Genomic DNA, 19717 nt, shown 5'->3' with positions numbered 1-19717 from the left:
GGAGGGGATCAGCAGCAGGAAGAGTCAGGAGCCGGGGGTCATGTGCTGCTGGAGAGGAAGCAAGCAGGCTGCATGTGACCCCCTGGAGATGTGAGTCTGTGGTTAGTATGCATGCATGCACAGATGTAGCAGAGCTGGACTGGTTGCATTAGTTACGTCTCAGGGATGCGCTGTCCTGGGTAAAGCATCGATAGCGCTCTGACATCACGATGATTTATACCGAACGACACAATCAGCTCTGCTACATCTGCATGTCCTTTGTACTTGTGCGTGTATAGAATGTGGAGGGGATTTAAAAATCTCCTTCAAATAGTGCAGAAAATGTCTGCAACTAATCCAATGTTTTAAATCCTAATGACGTGGGCTTCAGGCCTTGAAATACGAGGGTTATTAGGCCTGCGGTCCACGGGTGATATGCGTTATCCGCTGCGACAGTCCGGCCGCGAGTAACGCAGTGAACGCCTCCCATAGACTTACGTATGGAAAGCGCAGCCCGACGTCCACAAGCGCAGAGTGATAGCGATTCTCCACTCACGGGAAGCAAGTTGTGGCATGCTGCTATTTCCCATGGTCAGCCCATCTATCAGATCTGTCCGTCCTCCCCCCCTACTACCACCCAGCGATACTCCACCTCGGCCGTGGACAGGCAGCCCAAATCCCGCAGCAGATCCACAATTAAAATGTGGTAAAATCCGCAGCGCTCGGGTGTAACTGTGGCCCCTGCAGACTCAGAGCTGGCTTACTGTTGCCCGCAGCAAACCCTCCATGTCTGACGGTACCGTAAGGGGGTGTTGGGCGTTTTCGTAAGTGAATCCACACCCATCTTTGTCGCCATTTTTCACCGTGAATTTCATTTGTCGGATTGCAATAAATTAAAAATATGCAGTGAAAATCCGCAACGACTGGGAAACGGTCCGCACCAAAATCCGCCCCGCGCTTCGTCACGGCTTTGGTTCTGATATTGATGTGGATTTTGCGCGCTGCACCGCAGTGAATGAATTCCGTAGTGAAACAAGCTGTGAGTTTTGTATTCCACAGCGGGACTACTTTCTGCTACTCTTTTTCTTGCTGTCAGTGAATGGGGTTTGTTTAACTGCGTTCGCTTACATTGTATTGTAGATTCCTGGCGGAATTTCATCAAGCGTTCCGCAGCCGAGATTCTGCGCCAATTCCGTTGTGTAAACGCCCCTGGAGCGGCTTTGGACTAGAAATCTCTCCAGTACATTCCGCTGCGGATATCTACTGCTAGGAATGAATGCAGTTTGTTAAAACCTAGAGATGAGCGAACGCACTCGGTAAGGCCGATTTCGCAATCGAGCACCGCGATTTTCGAGTACTTCACTACTCGGGTGAAAAGTACTCGGGGGCGCTTTGGGTGAGCGGGGGGTTGCAGCGGGGAGTGGGGGGGGAGAGGGAGAGAGAGAGGGCTCCCCCCTGTTCCCCGCTGCTACCCCCCACTCCCCTCTGCAACCCCCCGCCCCACAGCGCCCCCGAGTCCTTTTCACCCGAGTAGTGAAGTACTCGAAAATCGCGGTGCTTGATTGCGAAATCGGCCTTACCGAGTACGTTCGCTCATCTCTATTAAAACCCCATTCACTTACATTCTATTGTACTTTGGCGCAGCGCTCTACATCCAAAATACCACAACGGTTCCGTGATTTGTGATCTCAGCCTTAGGCCGGATTCACGTATTTGTGCCACGTTTTTGCGCACCGGACACCACGTATTTGCTGTTGTTTTGAGTAACAAGTCGTGCGCATTTGTGTGTGCATATAAAATACGCAACGACGCTCTAATTCGTTAAAATGGCGTAAATGCTCAGGAAAGTAGAATATGTTGTTTTCGTGCGATGGAACAATCCGGCGTGTGAATCAACCCATTACAATCAAAGGGTTCTATTTTCTGCATATTGCATGCGCAAATCCATATGTGTGAATCCGGCCTTAAGCTGCACATTAACAGAAAAAAAACTTGCTGTGTCCGCAAAAAGTACGCTTTTTTTTTGTACGTACGTTTTTCATATCTGTAAAAAGAAAGAAAAGTGAAAAAAAAAAACGAAACAGCCTCCTGAGAAAAGTGGCCCCCACATGGAGGGCTTACTGGTTTATGTATCCCCATTGACTTGCATGGACGAGTCTCGTAAGCCAATCGCATCAGAATAGCGCGGGCCATGAAATTATTTTTGTCGCGATCCATATGTCTACGTAAAAAAGACGCCACTGCTCTTGTATCTCCAGCACCTCAGGGATCCATATTCCTTCAGTCCTCAGAGTGATGTCCTCCCCGGCTGACTGATGAAGGGGCTCACCCCGAAACGCGTATCCTATTAATAAGATAGGAGTTGGATATTCCGTCCCGCCGTCCCACTATTCGTCGCGCCTGTTCACCAGTTCTTCTCCCTTAGATTCTCATGTTTCGGCTGCCTGCTGTCCCTCCCGCGTCCTCCTGATGGCGCCCAGCCAACGTGTTTTATCCCCTGTGCCTCCATACTGGGTGTTGATACAAAGTCCATGGTGTTCCAGTTCTGGCACACTATTAGATATACTAGAACACGCTTTGATAGATTTCTCTATTTACAGATGGACCTCGATGAATCCCAGAACCCTAAAGGGATATTTGAATGTCAGCTCTGCAAGTTATCGGTCCCTTACACGTACTTCGGCCAGAAGCCACCAAATACGAAATCCATTATGTAAGTGAAGGCGATGAAGTGTTACAACATTGGACCTTGTATCTACAAGAGTTGTACTGAAGGTAGCGCCAAATGCACAGGGGCGGACTACAGCTGCAAAATCCGGAGCGGGCGACTGCCTCCGGATTTCGCAGCAAATACCGCCCACAGCATGCTATGCAGAAGTGATTCTTCATGCCCCCGTTGTGCGTCTGCCATTGACATTATGGACGGGCCATGGATTCCGTGGGAAAAGCAGGAGTTTAAAAACAAATCTGTACTGCGTATGGCGAGCCGTGCGGACCATCCGCAGTACAGAGAAGACGACCGGTACGCAGGGTGGCCCGCCGCAGTCAGGGCCAGATTTCGTGTGGGTTTCCGCAGCCCGAGTCCGGACCTGCCGCGTGCATTTGGCCTAATGCAGAAGCAATCAGACCTTTTGTTAATTAAATGATATAGATTGTTCAAACTGCACATATTAGAGGCCCCATCAGCCTTCTGGTGGGCCAAGTGTAATAGTGACCCCAGTAGTAATAATCCCCCCATAGTAGCTCCAATAGTTATAGGGTCCCCTATGTTGTCTCGAGTTTTAATAAGTGACCCCCATAATAGTCCCAGTAGTAACAGCAACCCCTCTATTGGCCTCTGGGCAGCAGCGGCTCCGGTGCGGCAGCTGAGTCAGTGACCGCTGACCTCTCTGACCTCTGCTGCATACCGGACGGACGGCGAGCGGATTAAAATCAATGGGATGATGTAAATGGGCAGCGAATACGCATGATGTGCCCTCATCCTCTGCATGTTTACACGTGACGTCCGCAGAATCTGGGGACCTGCTGGAGATATGCAGTAAAATACGCCTGACTAGCATAATGGTGTTTAACCCCTTAGTGATCGGACCCATGAGGGGAGCCAGCAGTACTCCATGTCGGGGTGAAAGTCTTCATTCATTTGTGTGCAGAACAAACTAACTGACACAATTGCCATAAAAAGTAAATTATTATTTTTCCCTTCTGCTTTCATTAGATTCATTCAAAATCTGTGGGGTCAAGATACTCAGTGCACCCCTAGATCAAGACGTTAAAGGGTCTAGTTTTCAAAATGGGGTCATGTGTGGGGGTTCTCTATGGTTTTGGCTACTCAGTGGCTTTACAAGTGGGCAATGGGGCCTAAATCACCTTCATGCAAAATTTTTGTTCTTCAAGCCTCCGGCTGCTCCTTTCGGTTTGGGCCCCGTTGTGCATCCAGACATAAGATTAGGGCCACGATGGGGATGTCTCTAAACACAGGACACTATAGAAAAACACATGTCTTTAAAATGACATATTTGCAAAAATATGACACTTTATTTTGTCCCCCCTAAATTGCATTAACTCCTGAAAATACTCATGACCCCCCCACCCCCACCCTCAGTGAATATATTAAGGGGTGTAGTTTTTAAAATGGGGTCATTTGTGGGGGTTTCTATCATTCTGACACCCATGAGCCTTTGCAATCTTGGCTTGGTGCGGGAAAACAAAGTGTTCCTCAAAATGTTAATAATTAGAGATGAGCGAACCTACTCGGCCACGCCCCTTTTTCACCCGAGCGCCGCGATTTTCGAGTACTTCCATACTCAGGCGAAAAGATTCGGGGGGCGCCGTGGGGGAGTGGGGGGTTGCAGCGGGGAGTGGGGGGGAGATGGAGAGAGAGAGGGCTCCCCCCTGTTCCCCGCTGCTATCCCCCGCTCCGCCACGCCTACCCCGCCCCCCGAATCTTTTCACCCGAGTACGGAAGTACTCGAAAATCGCGGTGCTCGATCGAGTAATTACTCGAAACGAGTAGGTTCGCTCATCTCTATTAACCCCTTGAGTGGCACGCCAGGAAAATTTCCGGGACGAGCTCCACTGCTCATAGCAACATAGCCCGGAAGATTTCCGGGCTATGTATCACTATGGGAGCTGCAGAGCACAATGCCACAAGCTGTGACAGTGTGCTCTGCCTGCACAGACCCACAGAAAACAAAGCAAGGGCTTTGAAAAACCAGCAGAAGATATTGCCGATATGCCGGCAATCTCCTGCTTTGTTTACAGGTTGCCATAGAGACCATGGTCTCTGTGGCAGGGAGAGCTTGGTGCTTGGCTGTGAGAGGACAGCTAGGTACCAGCTCTTACAGCAGGGATCAGAGAAAACCTCCGATCTCTGCTGTGTTAACCCTTTACATGCGGCAGTCTATGTGACTGCAGCATGTAAAGGGCTGTCACCATCAGACCCCCGGAATGTGATCAGGGGTCCTGATGGGTCCCTGTGGAAGTCCCCTAAAGGGACAAAAAAAAACAAAATTAAATTGTAAAAAAAATAATAAAAACACTTGTCTCCCTTTACTTTGTAAAAAATCAAAAATACAATCACACATGTGGTATCTGTGTGCGTCGTAATGACCCAGAGAAGGAAGTTAATGCATTATTTAACCCCTTAGTAACATGGCCCCTTTTTTCCCCCATTTCTTTTTTTCCTCCCCCCTGTTTAAAAAATCACAACTTGTCCCGCAAAAAACAAGCCCTCATATGGCCATGTCAATGGAAAAATGAAAAAGTTATGGCTCTTGAGACGCAACTGCAAAATTAGTTGAAATTCAATGATTAGACCATTTTAAAAAACCTGCCCTGGTGGGCACGACAGGGTGGTAGGAAACCCGCCACTCAAGGGGTTAATAATCAATATTAAATTTGTACTTTCCTCTAATAACACTGAAGTTTTTCCAATGTGCTTCCAGAATAAAATAAACAGATGGAAATATATAAAATGTATGCAGTATGTTTGCACATATTTGACATACTGCAGTTGAAAATGTGAAAAAAAATGAAATTTTTTTTCAACATTTTCCCCAATTTTGGCATTTTTAATAAATATACACATTCTATCGGTCTATTTTACCACCTAAATGAAGTACATGTGGCAAAGAACCAACGTCAGAATCACTGGGATATGCAGAACCTTTACAAGGTTATTCTATGTTAAAGAGACACGTCAGCTTTTCAAAATTTGGCTCCATCACTAAGGCGCAAACAGGCTTGGTCACTATGGGGTTAAGCTGTCCAGATTACACATGTAATATGGAGGGCAAATAAGTCCTTGTGAAGGAGCCCTTATAAATGGCCGTCGGTGAAAAGGAGTTTGACACTCCTCACCTAGGCCATGCAATAAAAAAAGTTCTGGCCACTTTTGTAGAAGCTTTGTACGATTCTCCTGGGGCCTGGAAACCATCATGAGACATGCGATAGGAATGACGGATCCATCCATGAATTGCTGATTGTTTCCAATAGAATTTTGTTATTGTTGCACTACCAAAAACAAGCTGAAAGCTGAGTGGATGCTGCAAATAACCAGATTATTGAAGAATCTTTAACCCCATTGTGAACGCTGAGAGTAAATCTGCCCCTACTGCTCGGGCTCCGTGTAGCAGCAATATAATTTTATGCCGGGCACTCCACGGGCGATTGCATCCAACCAGCAAGTAAAGCACCCGACACAGGCGGTTAATAAGTGCCATCATTGGGACCTGACTGATTCAGATACAGCCCATCAGGGCCGCCCTGGGAAGTTTGTTGTAGTAACAAACTTTCCTGGTATTTTCGTGCTGTAACAGCCTCTCTTATCAGTGTGAGATCAGAGGTCAGAGAAACAGATAATGCTGTAAATCACCAAATTAACCCTCTCTGTTATAATTGCCTAGAGAATTTAGTTAGTGTAGCTGATTGTATAATGTAGGGTTCACTTGTAATTTAACTAGAAAAACTATGAATTTATAACGGTCCGTTCACACACATCCTAGTGACCTGCATCTCTTTATAAGATGGGAATACACCTTCTAAATGAAAATGTAATACTTCACTTCACCTGCGGGAGTGCTGGAGATAATGAACATGTACTGCAGGTTCCCACACAGATTACAGACCATTGCTGCAGATAGCAGCAGTGGAAACCCCTGTGATTGGCTTATTGTGGTGGGACTCTTCCAACCCATTTAAGAGGTTTAGTCTAGTTTAGTGCTGCATGCCCAGCCCTGATTTTTGTGGTCAGGGCACTGCTGTACAGGGAAAATGCAAATACTACACCAGCACCACAACCCGTTCTGTCTCAGAATCTGCCGGTCAAACCTCCACTGATCATAGTGTTATGCCATCACTTCATAAAATGGAAATACCTCTTTAAATAGAAATAATGTAATACTTCATTTCCCCTGTGGGAGTGCTAGAGAGAACGACCGCCTCAGATTCCCACACAGATTACTGCAGTGGAAACCGCTGCGATCAGCTTATTGTTGGACCCTTCCGGCCTGTATGAGAATAGTCGTCAAACCCGTTCTCCTGTTATGTTCTATTTGTGTAACGAGACAAACAATCCAATATAATCTCTGATCCCGTTTCGTTGTAGCCTCTTGGAAGAATGCTATGTAATGAGAGATCCCTTCGTTCCGGACAAAGAGAAGTTCCTGATCCTCGGTTCTCCTTGCAGCCTGTGTGAGCGGGTGGTGTGTGTCAGCACGGTACATATCCAGATGATATAGTGTACAGCTGTGGGGGGCCGATGACCCCCAGAAGGGAGTAACTGAAGATAATGGGGGAGGGGAATTTATTGTTGTCAGTTAAAAAAATGCAAAGTGACTGAACAAAAAAGAAATGTAAATCAGAAATATTTGCTGTGTCCGCCCCTCGCCTTCAAAACCGCATCCGTTCTTTTAGGTACACTTGCACAGAGTCAGGGATTTTGTAGGATTAGTCAGGGTTATGATTAATCATATACCAAACAGATGTAGGTTGAAAGAGTCATTAACTGAAACAGCTGTGTAGGAGGCTTAAAACTAGGCGAGGAACAGCCAAACTCTGCTACAAAAGGTGAGGTTGTGGAAGACAGTTCCAGATTACCCGTCATGCACAATGGCAAGACTGAGCACAGCAACAATGCAGATAAATCAGTAGACTCATGTGTTTGTAATTGGGACTAATTAGGGGGAGGGCACCGCCCTAAGCCCTGATTGGTGTATATTATGACACACGGGTTTATACGTCTGCATCGGTCTTTATATTGTGATAAGCTTTAAAAAGACTGGAGGTCGAAGCGGAGCTGCTGCATCATACGTTATGGGAGAAGAAAAGAAAGCTTTGAGCTGATTTGCGCCTCTTCATGCTGCCAGGAGCCTACTGGTTCATCTGCATAGGAGCCTGAAGGTTTGGTTTTGACCTTCCCCCTTGGCTGTGCATTATTTCTGCCAGCCCCAGAGAGGGTTTACCTGGAGTGCTGCGCGGGCATCCTTCTTTTCTACATATGAGCACAGCAACAAAACGCAGTGGTTGACCAAGGAAACTTAGGTCAGCAGATGAAAGACCCCATGGTTGCAGATGATCCACTAAGATCAGCATACACGATGGTCTTAAAGGGGTGTTCCAGGGAAAAATACTATTTATGACCGATCCTCAGGATCGGTAATCTAAGGTTGATCAGGCAGGGTTCGCTTCTCAGGATCCCAACTGATCAGGCACCCACAGTCAGTGCTGCGATACACAAGGGCTCGAGCAGAAGCTGCTACTCTAAACTCGATCTAGTGGCCAGCGCTGCGCCCACTGATTTTAATAAGAGCCGCCGGCTATTACACCGGGGTCGCAGCAGCGGCTTCCGCTCCAACCTGTGTACTTCTGTGCTCACTGAGCGGCTCGGCTGGAGTCCTGAATGGCGGATACCAGCCGATCACCTATTGACCATTCCTGAGAATAGGTCATCAATTGTATTTTCCTGGAAACCCCCATTAATACATCAGCCCCAATACGTACTATAGTGTCGTGCAGAGCGTCCTCCGAGTCTATATGTAGCAGAATTAAATCTGTTGCTAATTGGAAACAATCAGCAAGCTGCCGTTGGCGGAGGTCTTTCTTCCACATCCTGCCAAGAAATATATAGATGTAACACGTTTCTTGCCAGAACATATAAGAGCGGATCCACCAGCAGCAGCTTGCTGATGGTTTCCAGGTAGCAGCAGCCTTTGACAAGAAATACATAGATGTAACAAGTTTTTCATTCACTCTAATGCAGTTTCTTCCGTCCATCTTTAGGACTGCAGCCTCTTCTACTCCAAGAGATTCTGTCTCTCCTGCGTCTCCAAGAACAAGGACGCTTTTCCTCTGGAGATTCAGCAGGACTTGGATAAGAGGAAAGCGCAGGCTAAGTGATCTCCGAAAATATCGAAGCCGCTGACCAGACAAGAGGATCAATGCTGCTGTGCCACCTTCTACCATGTCGTGCCCTGCACCAGGCATAAGACATACCAGTTCCAGGAATATTTAAAGGAAGTCTGTCGGATAGTTTTTGCCTTTTAAATTAAACCGCCACCCCTACCTCAGTGTATTGTGACCGCCACCCCTACCTCAGTGTATTGTGACCGCCACCCCTACCTCAGTGTATTGTGACCGCCACCCCTACCTCAGTGTATTGTGACCGCCACCCCTACCTCAGTGTATTGTGACCGCCATCTCTAGATAAAGCCGCAGAAAGGCTTCCTGCCATCTGCCAGTGGTTCAGGCTCTCGCCCACTTCTGTTAAAAACGTCCTTAATGTTGATGGATGTCTCCAGCTTGGGTGCCGCAGACATCATGCGCTCCACATGTGGCAGCCTGCACTGCGTGCGGCGTCATCGTTCCTGCCATGGAGGAGTCGCAGCGCCTGCACCTGAAGCCTCAGTGTGGCGCAGGCACATCGCACGTAGAATATGATGCGGAGAAGGGGGCATTTTTGGCAGAAGAGGGGAGAGATATAGAGAGCCCGGACCGCGGGCAGATGTGAACCGTCCACCAGACGGTCGGAGGCTAGTTAACTTACGGCGCAGGAAGCCTTTCTGTTACTTTATCTACAGATGTGACTCACATTGCACAGAGGGAATGGTAACATTTTGATCATCAGACGCCAGTATATTGAGTTGAATAAGCAAAAATTAGACTTCCTTTAAAGGGGAACTCCTGCTAAATGTATCTTGTGACATCAGAATACAAGGTGGGGATTCCAAATATGAAGCAGTAGAGATTCTTCATGTATCTGACGCTCACCGGAGGTTGCATTCAACCAAAGTTGGACACGATGCTTATGATAAGGGTGTAGAGATTTACACAACTAGAGGACCCCTTTAAATGTAAGGTGGCTGCAGCCGCATTCCTATAGATACATATATATTGTCATACAGATGAGGGAAGACAGAGGACCGGTGCGATACCCAACTGATACAGTTATTTATTAACCCCCATCACGTCCCTTACAGCTTCTCACTTAGTGAGAGTAACGAGCATCGGGGTCGGCGGCCGCTCCTACAGCTGCAGCCACTTGACGATGTAGAAGTTCCTCTTCCCGACCTTGATGAGGGACAGTCCGTTGCTGAGGATGTGCTGCCCGACAACAAGGATCTCGTCGGGGTTGGTGACCCTCATGAGGTTGAAGCTTACGCCGCCGCTGCTTAATATGTCAAAGCTGGAAGGCAAAAGACCGGCATTATTAAGGAGCGCTTCCACCTAAAATGCTTCATGTCTTCACAACCATTATAAAGCCGACAGAAGGGGTCACCGGCCATAGACAGACCCCGGAAGGCAAGTTATGGAGGGCCGAGGCCAGCCCTGCTTTGTAGAGAGAAACCCTTGTGCACCGCTTGTATCACACAGCGGTGCCATCGGACGCCGCGCCTAACATATGAAGCCTCTTAGTAGGCGCATCTCAGGCGCCCGGGAGCCAGAAGGAATCTACGCCGGCTCATAGCTATGACCGTTTTATATAGTAAGAGTGACGGGCCGCAGCGCTCCCGCCACCCAGACCCGCAGCGCTCCCGCCACCCAGACCCGCAGCGCTCCCGCCACCCAGACCCGCAGCGCTCCCGCCACCCAGACCCGCAGCGCTCCCGCCACCCAGACCCGAAGCGCTCCCGCCACCCAGACCCGAAGCGCTCCCGCCACCCAGACCCGAAGCGCTCCCGCCACCCCGACCCGCAGCGCTCCTGCCACCCCGACCCGCAGCGCTCCTGCCCCCCAGACCCGCAGCGCTCCTGCCCCCCAGACCCGCAGCGCTCCTGCCCCCCAGACCCGCAGCGCTCCTGCCCCCCAGACCCGCAGCGCTCCTGCCCCCCAGACCCGCAGCGCTCCTGCCCCCCAGACCCGCAGCGCTCCTGCCACCCCGACCTGCAGCGCACCTGCCACCCCGACCCACACAACTTTTAAAGGTGACATAGAACTGTGAAAAGTTACAATTTTTAGAGCAAAATGTTAAAATCTTGCGGTTTTTCTTTTAAATGCTAGAATTTTGGAGCACGTGCAATAATAAAGTCTCCCAATTGTGATAGTGTGTGCAGTTCCAGTAACGCTAGCTGTTCTCCTCATCTCCTACTTGACACTGATAAATACCTACCCCCGAGGGCCTTCTGGGATGGCAGACGCTCTCAGACAGGCGTCGAGCACCCTGGTGCCAGGTTCCAGCACTAGTTCAAAGAAAGGGGCTTCCTGGAAGAGTTCCTGTAGCTCCTGATCAGACATGGCTGCCAGGGCATCAATGCTGCTGTGATACAGAGCCCGAGTGCACCTAGTGGAGAAAGACGGGTATTACAGCCATGCAATGCTAGACTTATTCACAGGGGAAACGCAGCACAAAACATATTACCTACGATATCCTATATAAAAATGACAGCTACCCCAAAGACGCAGATTACAGCAGGCAACGCGATGGGTGTCTGAGAAAAGTTTACGTGTTCCTGTTAGCTTGTTCTAAAATTTCATGAAAATAACTCATTTCGAAAAAAGTGTTTGTTTGTTTTCGTGGTCCGTGCATCAGGTGTAATCCTGAACCTGCACTGTGCATATAGTCTTGGACAAATAGAATTAGGAAATCTGTGGGTGTCCCGCACGCGTTTTCCGCGCCCCATAAGGATACATTGGACACTATTTATTTACTTACCTGCGGATGTCATTTTCCCCGGCGGCGCGGAACACACGTGCGGAAAATCGCCCGCAGCATGCTCCATTTTCTGTGGGTCTCCCGCAGGCTTCCATAGAAGCCGTCCGTATCCGTGGCACACCCGCAGCTGAATTCCTGCTCTCCAGCGCGGGAGAGCAGGATTAAAAAAAAAAGGGCATGGCGCATGCACGCAGCACGCTTCCAGCGGGCCGAGCACATCCGCCGGACTGAAGAAAGAAGATCCGGCCGCGACGGAGGGAAGATCCACTGCGTCCGGACAGGTAAGAAAAATCTATTTTCAGACCTCATGTCCACAGGAAAAATCAGGCCCACCGCAGATTCTTCATGCAGAATCCCGCAGCGGGTCCCTCCTTTCCCGCAGACATAAGGCCTAAAAATAAGCATTACTTACCTGTCCGGACACTGCAGATCTTCTTTCTTTGGCCCAGCGGATGTGCTCGGCACGCGCCGTGCACAGGGTTTTTTCTTAGTTTTTGTTTTTTAACTCCTGGTCTGCCGCGCCGGAGAGCAGGAATTCAGCTGCGGGTGTGCCGCGGATACGGACGGCTTCTATGGAAGGCTGCGGGAGACCCACACTAAAATGGAGCATGCTGCAGGTGATTTCTCGCACACGCAATCTGCGCCTCAGGGGGAAATGACATCTGCAGGTATTTAACTACCTGCAGGTGTCCAATGCATCCCTATGGGGCGCGGGTGACCCGCTGTGATATGTCCCTGTGGACATGAGGCCTACGTCAGCAGCGTGACAAGCAACGTTTTGGCTCAATAACTGTTAACCATTCGTTTGTTGTCCAGATCATGCTGTAGCCGCCTAGTGTCATCGATGACCACCCATGTGTAGTTAACCCTGTATTGGAGGAGGGGGCGATTACCTAAGCAACATACGGTGGCTTTTGGGACCGCTCACCGGGGACGAATCTGCGGTCAGGTGGAAAAAGCCACACCAAAGATCCACATGTCTAATGTGCAGATTGTGATGCAGAATTGAAAATGGCCAAATTCTGCACCAACATCCACTTGATAAACTGCCTGTCAGAGCGCAGAATAATGCAATACCATGGGGTAGCATTACACTCTGAAGGGGGTCAAACAACTGGAAGTTCAAGTCACCTATGGAGAGTAAAATATATGTATTCGTCATAAGAAAAATAGGTTTTAAAATGTAATTTCCTCCCTTCCTACATACATATTTGGTATCGCTGCGTCCGTAAGAGACCGATCTATTAAAATACACTTATCCCACATGGCGAGAGTCCGAAAAAAAATGATATACATATAAATATATACATATACACACACACAGCCTGAGTTGCACTTTTTTTTGTCACCCCGTCTCCAAGAAAAAATGTGGCAAGCAGAAGGCTACAATGGCAACTGAATGGCACTTTGCGATCTCATAGCAGGAAGTGGGGCCACCGATCGGGCATTTAAATGCTGCTGTAAGAATTGCCTGCAGCATTTAAAAGGTTAAAGGGGTTGTCCCGCACCGAAACGGGTTTTTTTTTTTTCAATAGGCCCCCCGTTCGGCGCGAGACAAACCCAATGCATGTGTTAAAAAAAAACTAAACGTTTAGTACTTACCCGAATCCCCGCGCTGCGGCGACTTCTTCCTTACCTTAGCAAGATGGCCGCCGGGATCTTCACCCACGATGCACCGCGGGTCTTCTCCCATGGTGCACCGTGGGCTCTGTGCGGTCCATTGCCGATTCCAGCCTCCTGATTGGCTGGAATCGGCACACATGACGGGGCGGAGCTACGAGGACCAGCTCTCCGGCACGAGCGGCCCCATTCACCAGGGAGAAGACCGGACTGCGCAAGCGCGTCTAATCGGGCGATTAGACGCTGAAATTAGACGGCACCATGGAGACGAGGACGCCAGCAACGGAGCAGGTAAGTGAATAACTTCTGTATGGCTCATAATTAATGCACAATGTACATTACAAAGTGCATTAATATGGCCATACAGAAGTGTATACCCCCACTTGCTGCCGCGGGACAACCCCTTTAACAGCTGCAATCAGCACTCACACTGATCGTGGCTGTTGTGGGAAAACTCTGCACGCCCCGGGCTGTGAAGGGTTAATTATCGTTTAGTGTTTGGAGACTAAATTATTTTTCAACAGCTAGCCAATAACTTTGTAGGGAGGCGTGCGCGTCAGTGGCCATGAAAGCGAACACCCACTGTGTAGAAGCACATGACCATTTATACAATCGAGCGACTATTCAGATGATCGGCCCACAGAACGCTCGCTGTGGTCACCAGTCTGGTGTGTAAACTGCTCCCTCTGCTGGTTAGTTTTGGCACATTGTGTGGAAAGGATTTTTTTTGTTTGTTTTTTTTAATACATACTTTTTGGAAGCTCCTGACAACCCTCAGGTAGTTACAACTGGCACAGTCCCTCCAAATCAGCAACAACAACGCACTTCTGTCTGCTATATACACTGGAGATCATTGCATTAGGAAGAGCTGGCGGGTGACGTCTTGTGATCAGTTATGGTGGCCGCATCAGATAATGCGCTGACCTCTCCTCTACACAGCAAGAACCATTTGGCAGTCACGGGTAAGGGTGGTGACTGACGTGGGTAGATTGTTGGTGCCAGTATATCGGAAACAAGCCCACTGGTTGGCTGTTCCCGAGCCGCAGTACCAAGAGTGTGCAGAGCAGAAGATCATCTGGAGGGACGAGTCCTATTGTCTGCAGGACCAGAACCATGCGGGTGGCTGGGTCTGCACATGGTGCAAACATGAAGCCATACCCCATGAGTGTACCACTGGGGTTCAACAGGCCGGTGTTGGTGGGGCCATGGTATGGAGAGCGCCAGGACCATTGGTCATCATACCACAATCCAGGGACCTGTTAGCTCACCATCTGCGCCCGTCTTCAGAAAGTCCTCTCTGACCACAGTGCCATCTTTCAACAGGGCAACGCCCCATGTTATCAAGTGCGGATCACTAGGGAGAGGTTGGAGGAACAATGAATTCTCCACACCGCCTTGGCCCCAAACTCACCGGATCCCTTTGGGATATACCGGAAAGGGCTGTGAGATCTGCTGCAACTTATCTGCAAAATGAGTACAGAGGATGTCCGCCATCTTGCGGAATCTGTTCCTCAACGCCTAGAAGCTGCGATCGCCCAAAAAGGCGGACCAACTGGTTATTGCGTAGATGTTCCTAATGCAGTGATCGTTAAGGCTGCCTGTCCACGGGCATTGCGGTATTCCGCAGCAGGGATCCGCCGCCCGGGAGCAGGAGTCGGCAGACGGATCTCTGCTGTCAGCCTATCGCAATGATTCTCTGCTTGTGGACGGGGAGCCTTCACTGCGTTCCCCGCGGCCGGATTATCACCGCGGCGAACGCAATTGAATCCCGCCTGTGGACGGGCAGCCCAAGTGTACAACTCAACAGCACGGTCTGAAAGCTGCAGGCTGATGGGAAGCATCTACCAGCGCCTCACCTCTTGGCTGACTCCAGCCCTTCTTTGCCATGGACCAGCTTTGTGACCTCCGCTGCCAGCCTCTTGTGGGGTATCCGTTTCTCAGGCTCCTTGGCATGTTGATCCATGATGTGTGCGATCTCCGGGAGGGGGAGGAATGTGAGAAGTTTTAGGAATCTGAAAAGAAAAACCAAAGCCCTATGAATAGCACCACAAACACGGGAGATACACAGACGACGGAACGTGCGAGGACTTCGGCATCTCTACCCGTTAGGGACTACCCATTGGGCATCCTGGGTCGTAGCACAAAGCTATATACTACGGCTGTGTTCACACCCATCTGCAGGCATCTGAGGTCGGATCTGCTGTGATTTGGGCTACTGCCTGTATTACAGACCCAAGTGCACTGAAGCAATGCATTCTGGGAAAATGTGCCTCATTCCCTTCTGCAATATCCGAATCTAAACCGTGGTGGACATGTAGGTGTCACCCTGTGTGGATGCCGGGGCACAGGTAAGTTCTTGTTCTGAGGAGGCCACTGGTCACTGACCTGTAGACCCAATTCTAATGGGCGTATTTACACTCCGTATTAACCCTTGCCAATCCACTGCCTGACCTCTGAAGACATTATGATTTAAGGCTGTACAGCTCCGATGTTGGAAGGCGTCCGTCGGGGTTCTCTTACTGTATATTGCCAGCCTCTCTGCTGCTGGAGACTATCCAACGTGTCACCTCATGCAGTACTGGCTTTAGCCAGCAGATAGCGCTGTTGTATAACAGCAGAAAAGGAGTAAGCCCCCTAGGAAAACCAGGATACAAATTGGATTGGAAAGGGTTAAGGTATCTTTACATGGGCTGATATGTCACTTGTATAACACGCAGCCCGACAGGGCAGAGCGAGAAGTCGTTGGGCTGTTGATAGTCATGTACGCAAAAAAAACCAAACTGTAATACGTATGAAATACACAACATTTTTGGTCTACGCATTGGTGTGAATGAGCGCCTACAGACCTCTGTGGGGGTTGGGGAGCAGGCTGAGCCCTCTTCTCCTCTAGGACAGCTGATTGACAGTGCAGCCCGCTCCCCTCCGCACACCTTACCTCTCCACGTTGCCGTCTGGCTGACGCACAAAGTACTGGTAAAATTCAAACGGCGACGTCCGGTCTCTGTTCAGCCACACGGCGTTCCCGGCCGTCTTCCCCAACTTATCCCCGCTGGTGCTTGTAATAAGCGGTATTGTGATCCCGAACACGGCTTCTCCTGTAGTCCTGTGCACAAAACATAGACTAAAGGTTACCGACTATTTCAGAACTACAACTCCCAGCATGCTCTGGCCTCAAACTATTAAGAACAGCCTCATGTCAATATGGATGCCATAAAGGGGTCCGGGGGCTCTTACTGTGCAGAACTTGCTGCACCCATGTATGCGCCCCCTGCAGCTGATTGTTGGGGTGCCAGACCCATAATAATCCAATCACTAAACGGGGAGCCTAGGACACCCCAATCCCACCTCCCGTCACAGGTTGATACACTACGCCCTAGTAGGCAGAATATGGTGGTTTGAATCCAGACCAGGGATGCCAGCTGGCCTGCCGTCACAGATGTATCAGAGGATGGCGGATCTATGCCATCAGGAGCTCCAAGGGATTCCCCAGGACTGTTACGATTGATGAGCCAGCTTCACGATGGGTCGTTCAGGATCACCAAGCCAGCCGTCAGGGTGGACAGCGCCATCCATATTGCAGTGGCCCAGTCTGGTAGTGCAGATACTGAATTCAATGGGAGCTGTGCCTGTAGTGCCAAACCGGGCCGCATACAATGGTAACAGGGTTATCTGTTTCCAGCGCCGACAGCGGGGCTCAGAGATCAGCTGACTGGAGAGGCTGCAGCAATCGGGCGAGTGTCACAGCCTGTACTCAGGACTGTGATATGGACAACGGTCACATGGCCTGAGAGCAGCTCAGCCCCATTCAAGTGACTAGAGCGAGCTGCAGTACCAGGCATGGCCACTATACAACGTACAGCGCACTGCCGGACATGGACAGAAGCGGTCACAGCGCACCTCAGCTGATCTATCCCGAGGATCAATATCCTAGCGCCTGAAAACCGTTCTAGGATATGTTCACACGGGCGATCTAACGCAGATTTTCCCGCATAGTTTGTTTCTAAGTCATCATCTGATCTTGAGAGGTCAGGGGTCACCGTCAGATTTACTGCTCCCACCAGGGTCATTACGACTGCTGGGGCCACCATTGGCGCCATTACTACTTCTAGGCCCACTAACTGGGTCACTATTGGCCCCAGGACCCTTTTCTTGGACACTTGGGGCACCCCACTACCCCTTATCTGCAGCCCGCGCCCACCTCTGGATGAAGTCGTGCCCGGACATGAGGTTGCCCAGTTGGTCGGTGCCCCCCAGCTGGATCTTGCAGCCGTGCTTCTGGTGCAGGTAGTAGAAGTCATAAGCCTGGAAGACCTGGTAGGTGAACTCTGCCAGGCTCATGCCCTCGGGGGCGCTCAAGCGGCTCTGCACGCTGTGCCTGCCCAGCAGGGTGCCCATCCGGAAGTGCCTGCCCACCGATGCCAGGAACTCCACCACCGAGCGCCGGCGGTACCAGGCGGCGTTATCCAGCACCGTCACCCGCCCCCCCGCGCTCGCCTCCTGCTGGGAGAAGAGCCGCTGCAGGGAGTCCCGGATGCTCCGCACGTTCTCCTCCACCCGCTCCGGGCTCAGCGGCTCCCTCTCCCGGCTGCGCCCGCTGGGGTCCCCGATCTGGGCCGTGGCTCCACCGACTACTGCGATGACGTCGTGCCCGGCCCGCTGGAAATGCAGGAGGCCGATCACGGCCAGCAGGTTCCCCACGTGCAGCGAGTCCGCCGTGGGGTCAAAGCCGCAGTAGACGGTCTGGGGGCCGGAGGACAGGAGCTCCGGGAGCTGCAGGGGGCCGCTCTCTGCCGGGAACACGTCCTTAAAGAGGCCGCGGCGGCTCCCCGACTCTAACGGCTCGGACAGGCGTGACAGACCGCGGCTATGAGGCCGGTACAGCCGGGAGAGAGACCGGAGAGCGTGGACTATGGGCGCCGCCATCTTGCGTGCGCGCGGTGACTGCTGGGATACGAGTCAGCTGACGCCTAGAGCGGCCGCTGGAGGCGCCCTGTCTGTGCGCGAGGGGAATAGTGCGATGTTCACTGCGCATGCGTTGTCAGAAAATCGCACGTAAAAGTCGTCTGTATTGTGAATAGGGGAAACTGAAAATCGCAGTTGCATGAAAATAATTTTTGCATGAAATGCCGCCATGTACGACCAGAGCAATGCGGCTGGAAACAAGGGGCAGGATGCACGAACACGAGCGCCATTCTTTTGAATCACACTAAAGCTTTGCTATGGAAAGCGCCGGCCCCCTGTCCACGAGCGGAGAATCATTACTTGCGATTCTCCGCTTGCGGCCGGCAATGCTCAGCATGCTGCGATCTGTCTGCCGGCTCCTACTCCCTGGGCGGAGATCCGCCGCGGGGTACTGCAACGCCCGTGGACAGGCATGAGCGATTTTTTTATTTTTTTTTCCCGTCAGAACATGCTACGATTTTTTAGATTATTTTTGGGCGCTCCCGCGGAACGCCTCGCCTCTTGTTTTCAATGGAACCCTAAAAGTTCTGGCATGGCGCAAGATTCACGCTCATGTGAATGTAGCCTTAGGTCGCATGCCCACGGCTGAGTCAGATGACGCGGATCCACGGCGACTCGCCGCGGAACGGACGGCTTCTATTGACTGCAATGTAAGCCCGCCTGTCCCAGCCTCGCACTAGAATAAGTCATTTTGCGATTTTCCCCCCAAATCGCAGTTGATTTCCGCTCGTGAGCATGGTAAAAAAGTTTTGCTTAGCATGTCTATGGGCGATATTTGCTGCGGGATCTGGGGGCGTACGCCCGCTCCGTATCTCGCAGTGCAAACACGCCCGTGTGCATTGGGCCTTAGGCAGGTTTCACGCGGCCGAGACCCTCGCACAAGTTGGTGTGTTGCAAGAGGCACAAGACTCCCATGAATACGAACTCCATTCTTCATGCTTTATTCTCGTAACGCATCGCCCGTTTTCAGTGGGACGGAAAACGCATCGCTGTGTGATGTGCGACGCGACTCTCCCCATTGAAAACAATGGGAAACACTTGCCGATCCTCTAACACGCCTGAATAACACGTACATAATTAGTCCAGTGATGTGACAATTTTATGGTCCCTGAATTGGTGTTAGGGGGGTCACCAGGCCAGCGTGTTATCTCTGCTGTAGATTTCCCATATTCTCCAGTCATGCATGAAGGAGCAGGCCCTCAGCAGAGGAGACAGCTGGGTAGAGAGATAACCTTGTCACGGAGCTCTACGGCCTCCTCCCTAAGGGTAGCTCGGGACCCGACCTCCTTACTGCTGGGGGAGATCACAAGGATAGTAACCATGGTTACCTGTAGTCCAACTTGTCACTCGTGACGCCAACGTTCCGTCCTCTGCGGTGGATCTTCGGAAATGTAAATTCCGGAGAAATAAAATAGTACCGGGAACGTTCGGTCCTGCAGTCCAACAGTTCTTAAAATGGTGACGCAGGGAGGACTCACAGGGTATTTAGACCTCCACAGTCCCAGTTAT

The 19717-nt window shown here is 50.7% G+C and overlaps 2 protein-coding genes across 2 annotated transcripts; one reads left to right on the top strand and one right to left on the bottom strand.

Annotated features, from left to right (window-relative positions):
• On the top strand, positions 1-11015 carry CDPF1 (cysteine rich DPF motif domain containing 1). The gene is made up of 4 exons (XM_066590199.1): positions 1-90; positions 2580-2692; positions 7085-7196; positions 8758-11015. The coding sequence occupies exons 2-4, from the start codon at positions 2580-2582 to the stop codon at positions 8872-8874; spliced, it is 342 nt and encodes a 113-aa protein (XP_066446296.1). The 5' UTR covers positions 1-90; the 3' UTR covers positions 8875-11015.
• Positions 9901-18207, bottom strand: YARS2 (tyrosyl-tRNA synthetase 2). Its single transcript, XM_066590198.1, has 5 exons — positions 17445-18207; positions 16182-16349; positions 15103-15258; positions 11084-11254; positions 9901-10159 (listed from the first exon to the last, which is right to left on the bottom strand). The coding sequence occupies exons 1-5, from the start codon at positions 18167-18169 to the stop codon at positions 10000-10002; spliced, it is 1380 nt and encodes a 459-aa protein (XP_066446295.1). The 5' UTR covers positions 18170-18207; the 3' UTR covers positions 9901-9999.
• Positions 18208-19717: the final 1510 nt, after the last annotated feature.

The sequence above is a fragment of the Eleutherodactylus coqui genome, chromosome 2, assembly GCF_035609145.1.
Source record: "Eleutherodactylus coqui strain aEleCoq1 chromosome 2, aEleCoq1.hap1, whole genome shotgun sequence".
NCBI classification, from domain to species: domain Eukaryota; kingdom Metazoa; phylum Chordata; class Amphibia; order Anura; family Eleutherodactylidae; genus Eleutherodactylus; species Eleutherodactylus coqui.
The sequence above is the reverse complement of the archived record's forward strand: the minus strand, read 5'-3'. Positions and strand labels throughout refer to the sequence as shown.

What these genes read in the sequence shown, in the direction of transcription:
- CDPF1 (XM_066590199.1), top strand. Translation starts at nt 2,580, where the DNA reads ATGGACCTCGATGAATCCCAGAACCCTAAAGGGATATTTGAATGTCAG. An exon ending in CCAAATACGAAATCCATTAT is followed by an intron (nt 2,693 to 7,084) that starts GTAAGTGAAGGC and finishes GTTTCGTTGTAG; the next exon opens with CCTCTTGGAAGAATGCTATG. An exon ending in GGGTGGTGTGTGTCAGCACG is followed by an intron (nt 7,197 to 8,757) that starts GTACATATCCAG and finishes GTCCATCTTTAG; the next exon opens with GACTGCAGCCTCTTCTACTC.
- YARS2 (XM_066590198.1), bottom strand. Translation starts at nt 18,169, where the DNA reads ATGGCGGCGCCCATAGTCCACGCTCTCCGGTCTCTCTCCCGGCTGTAC. An exon ending in GGGCACGACTTCATCCAGAG is followed by an intron (nt 16,350 to 17,444) that starts GTGGGCGCGGGC and finishes TTTTGTGCACAG; the next exon opens with GACTACAGGAGAAGCCGTGT. An exon ending in ATCCCAGAAGGCCCTCGGGG is followed by an intron (nt 10,160 to 11,083) that starts GTAGGTATTTAT and finishes TTTGCCTTCCAG; the next exon opens with CTTTGACATATTAAGCAGCG.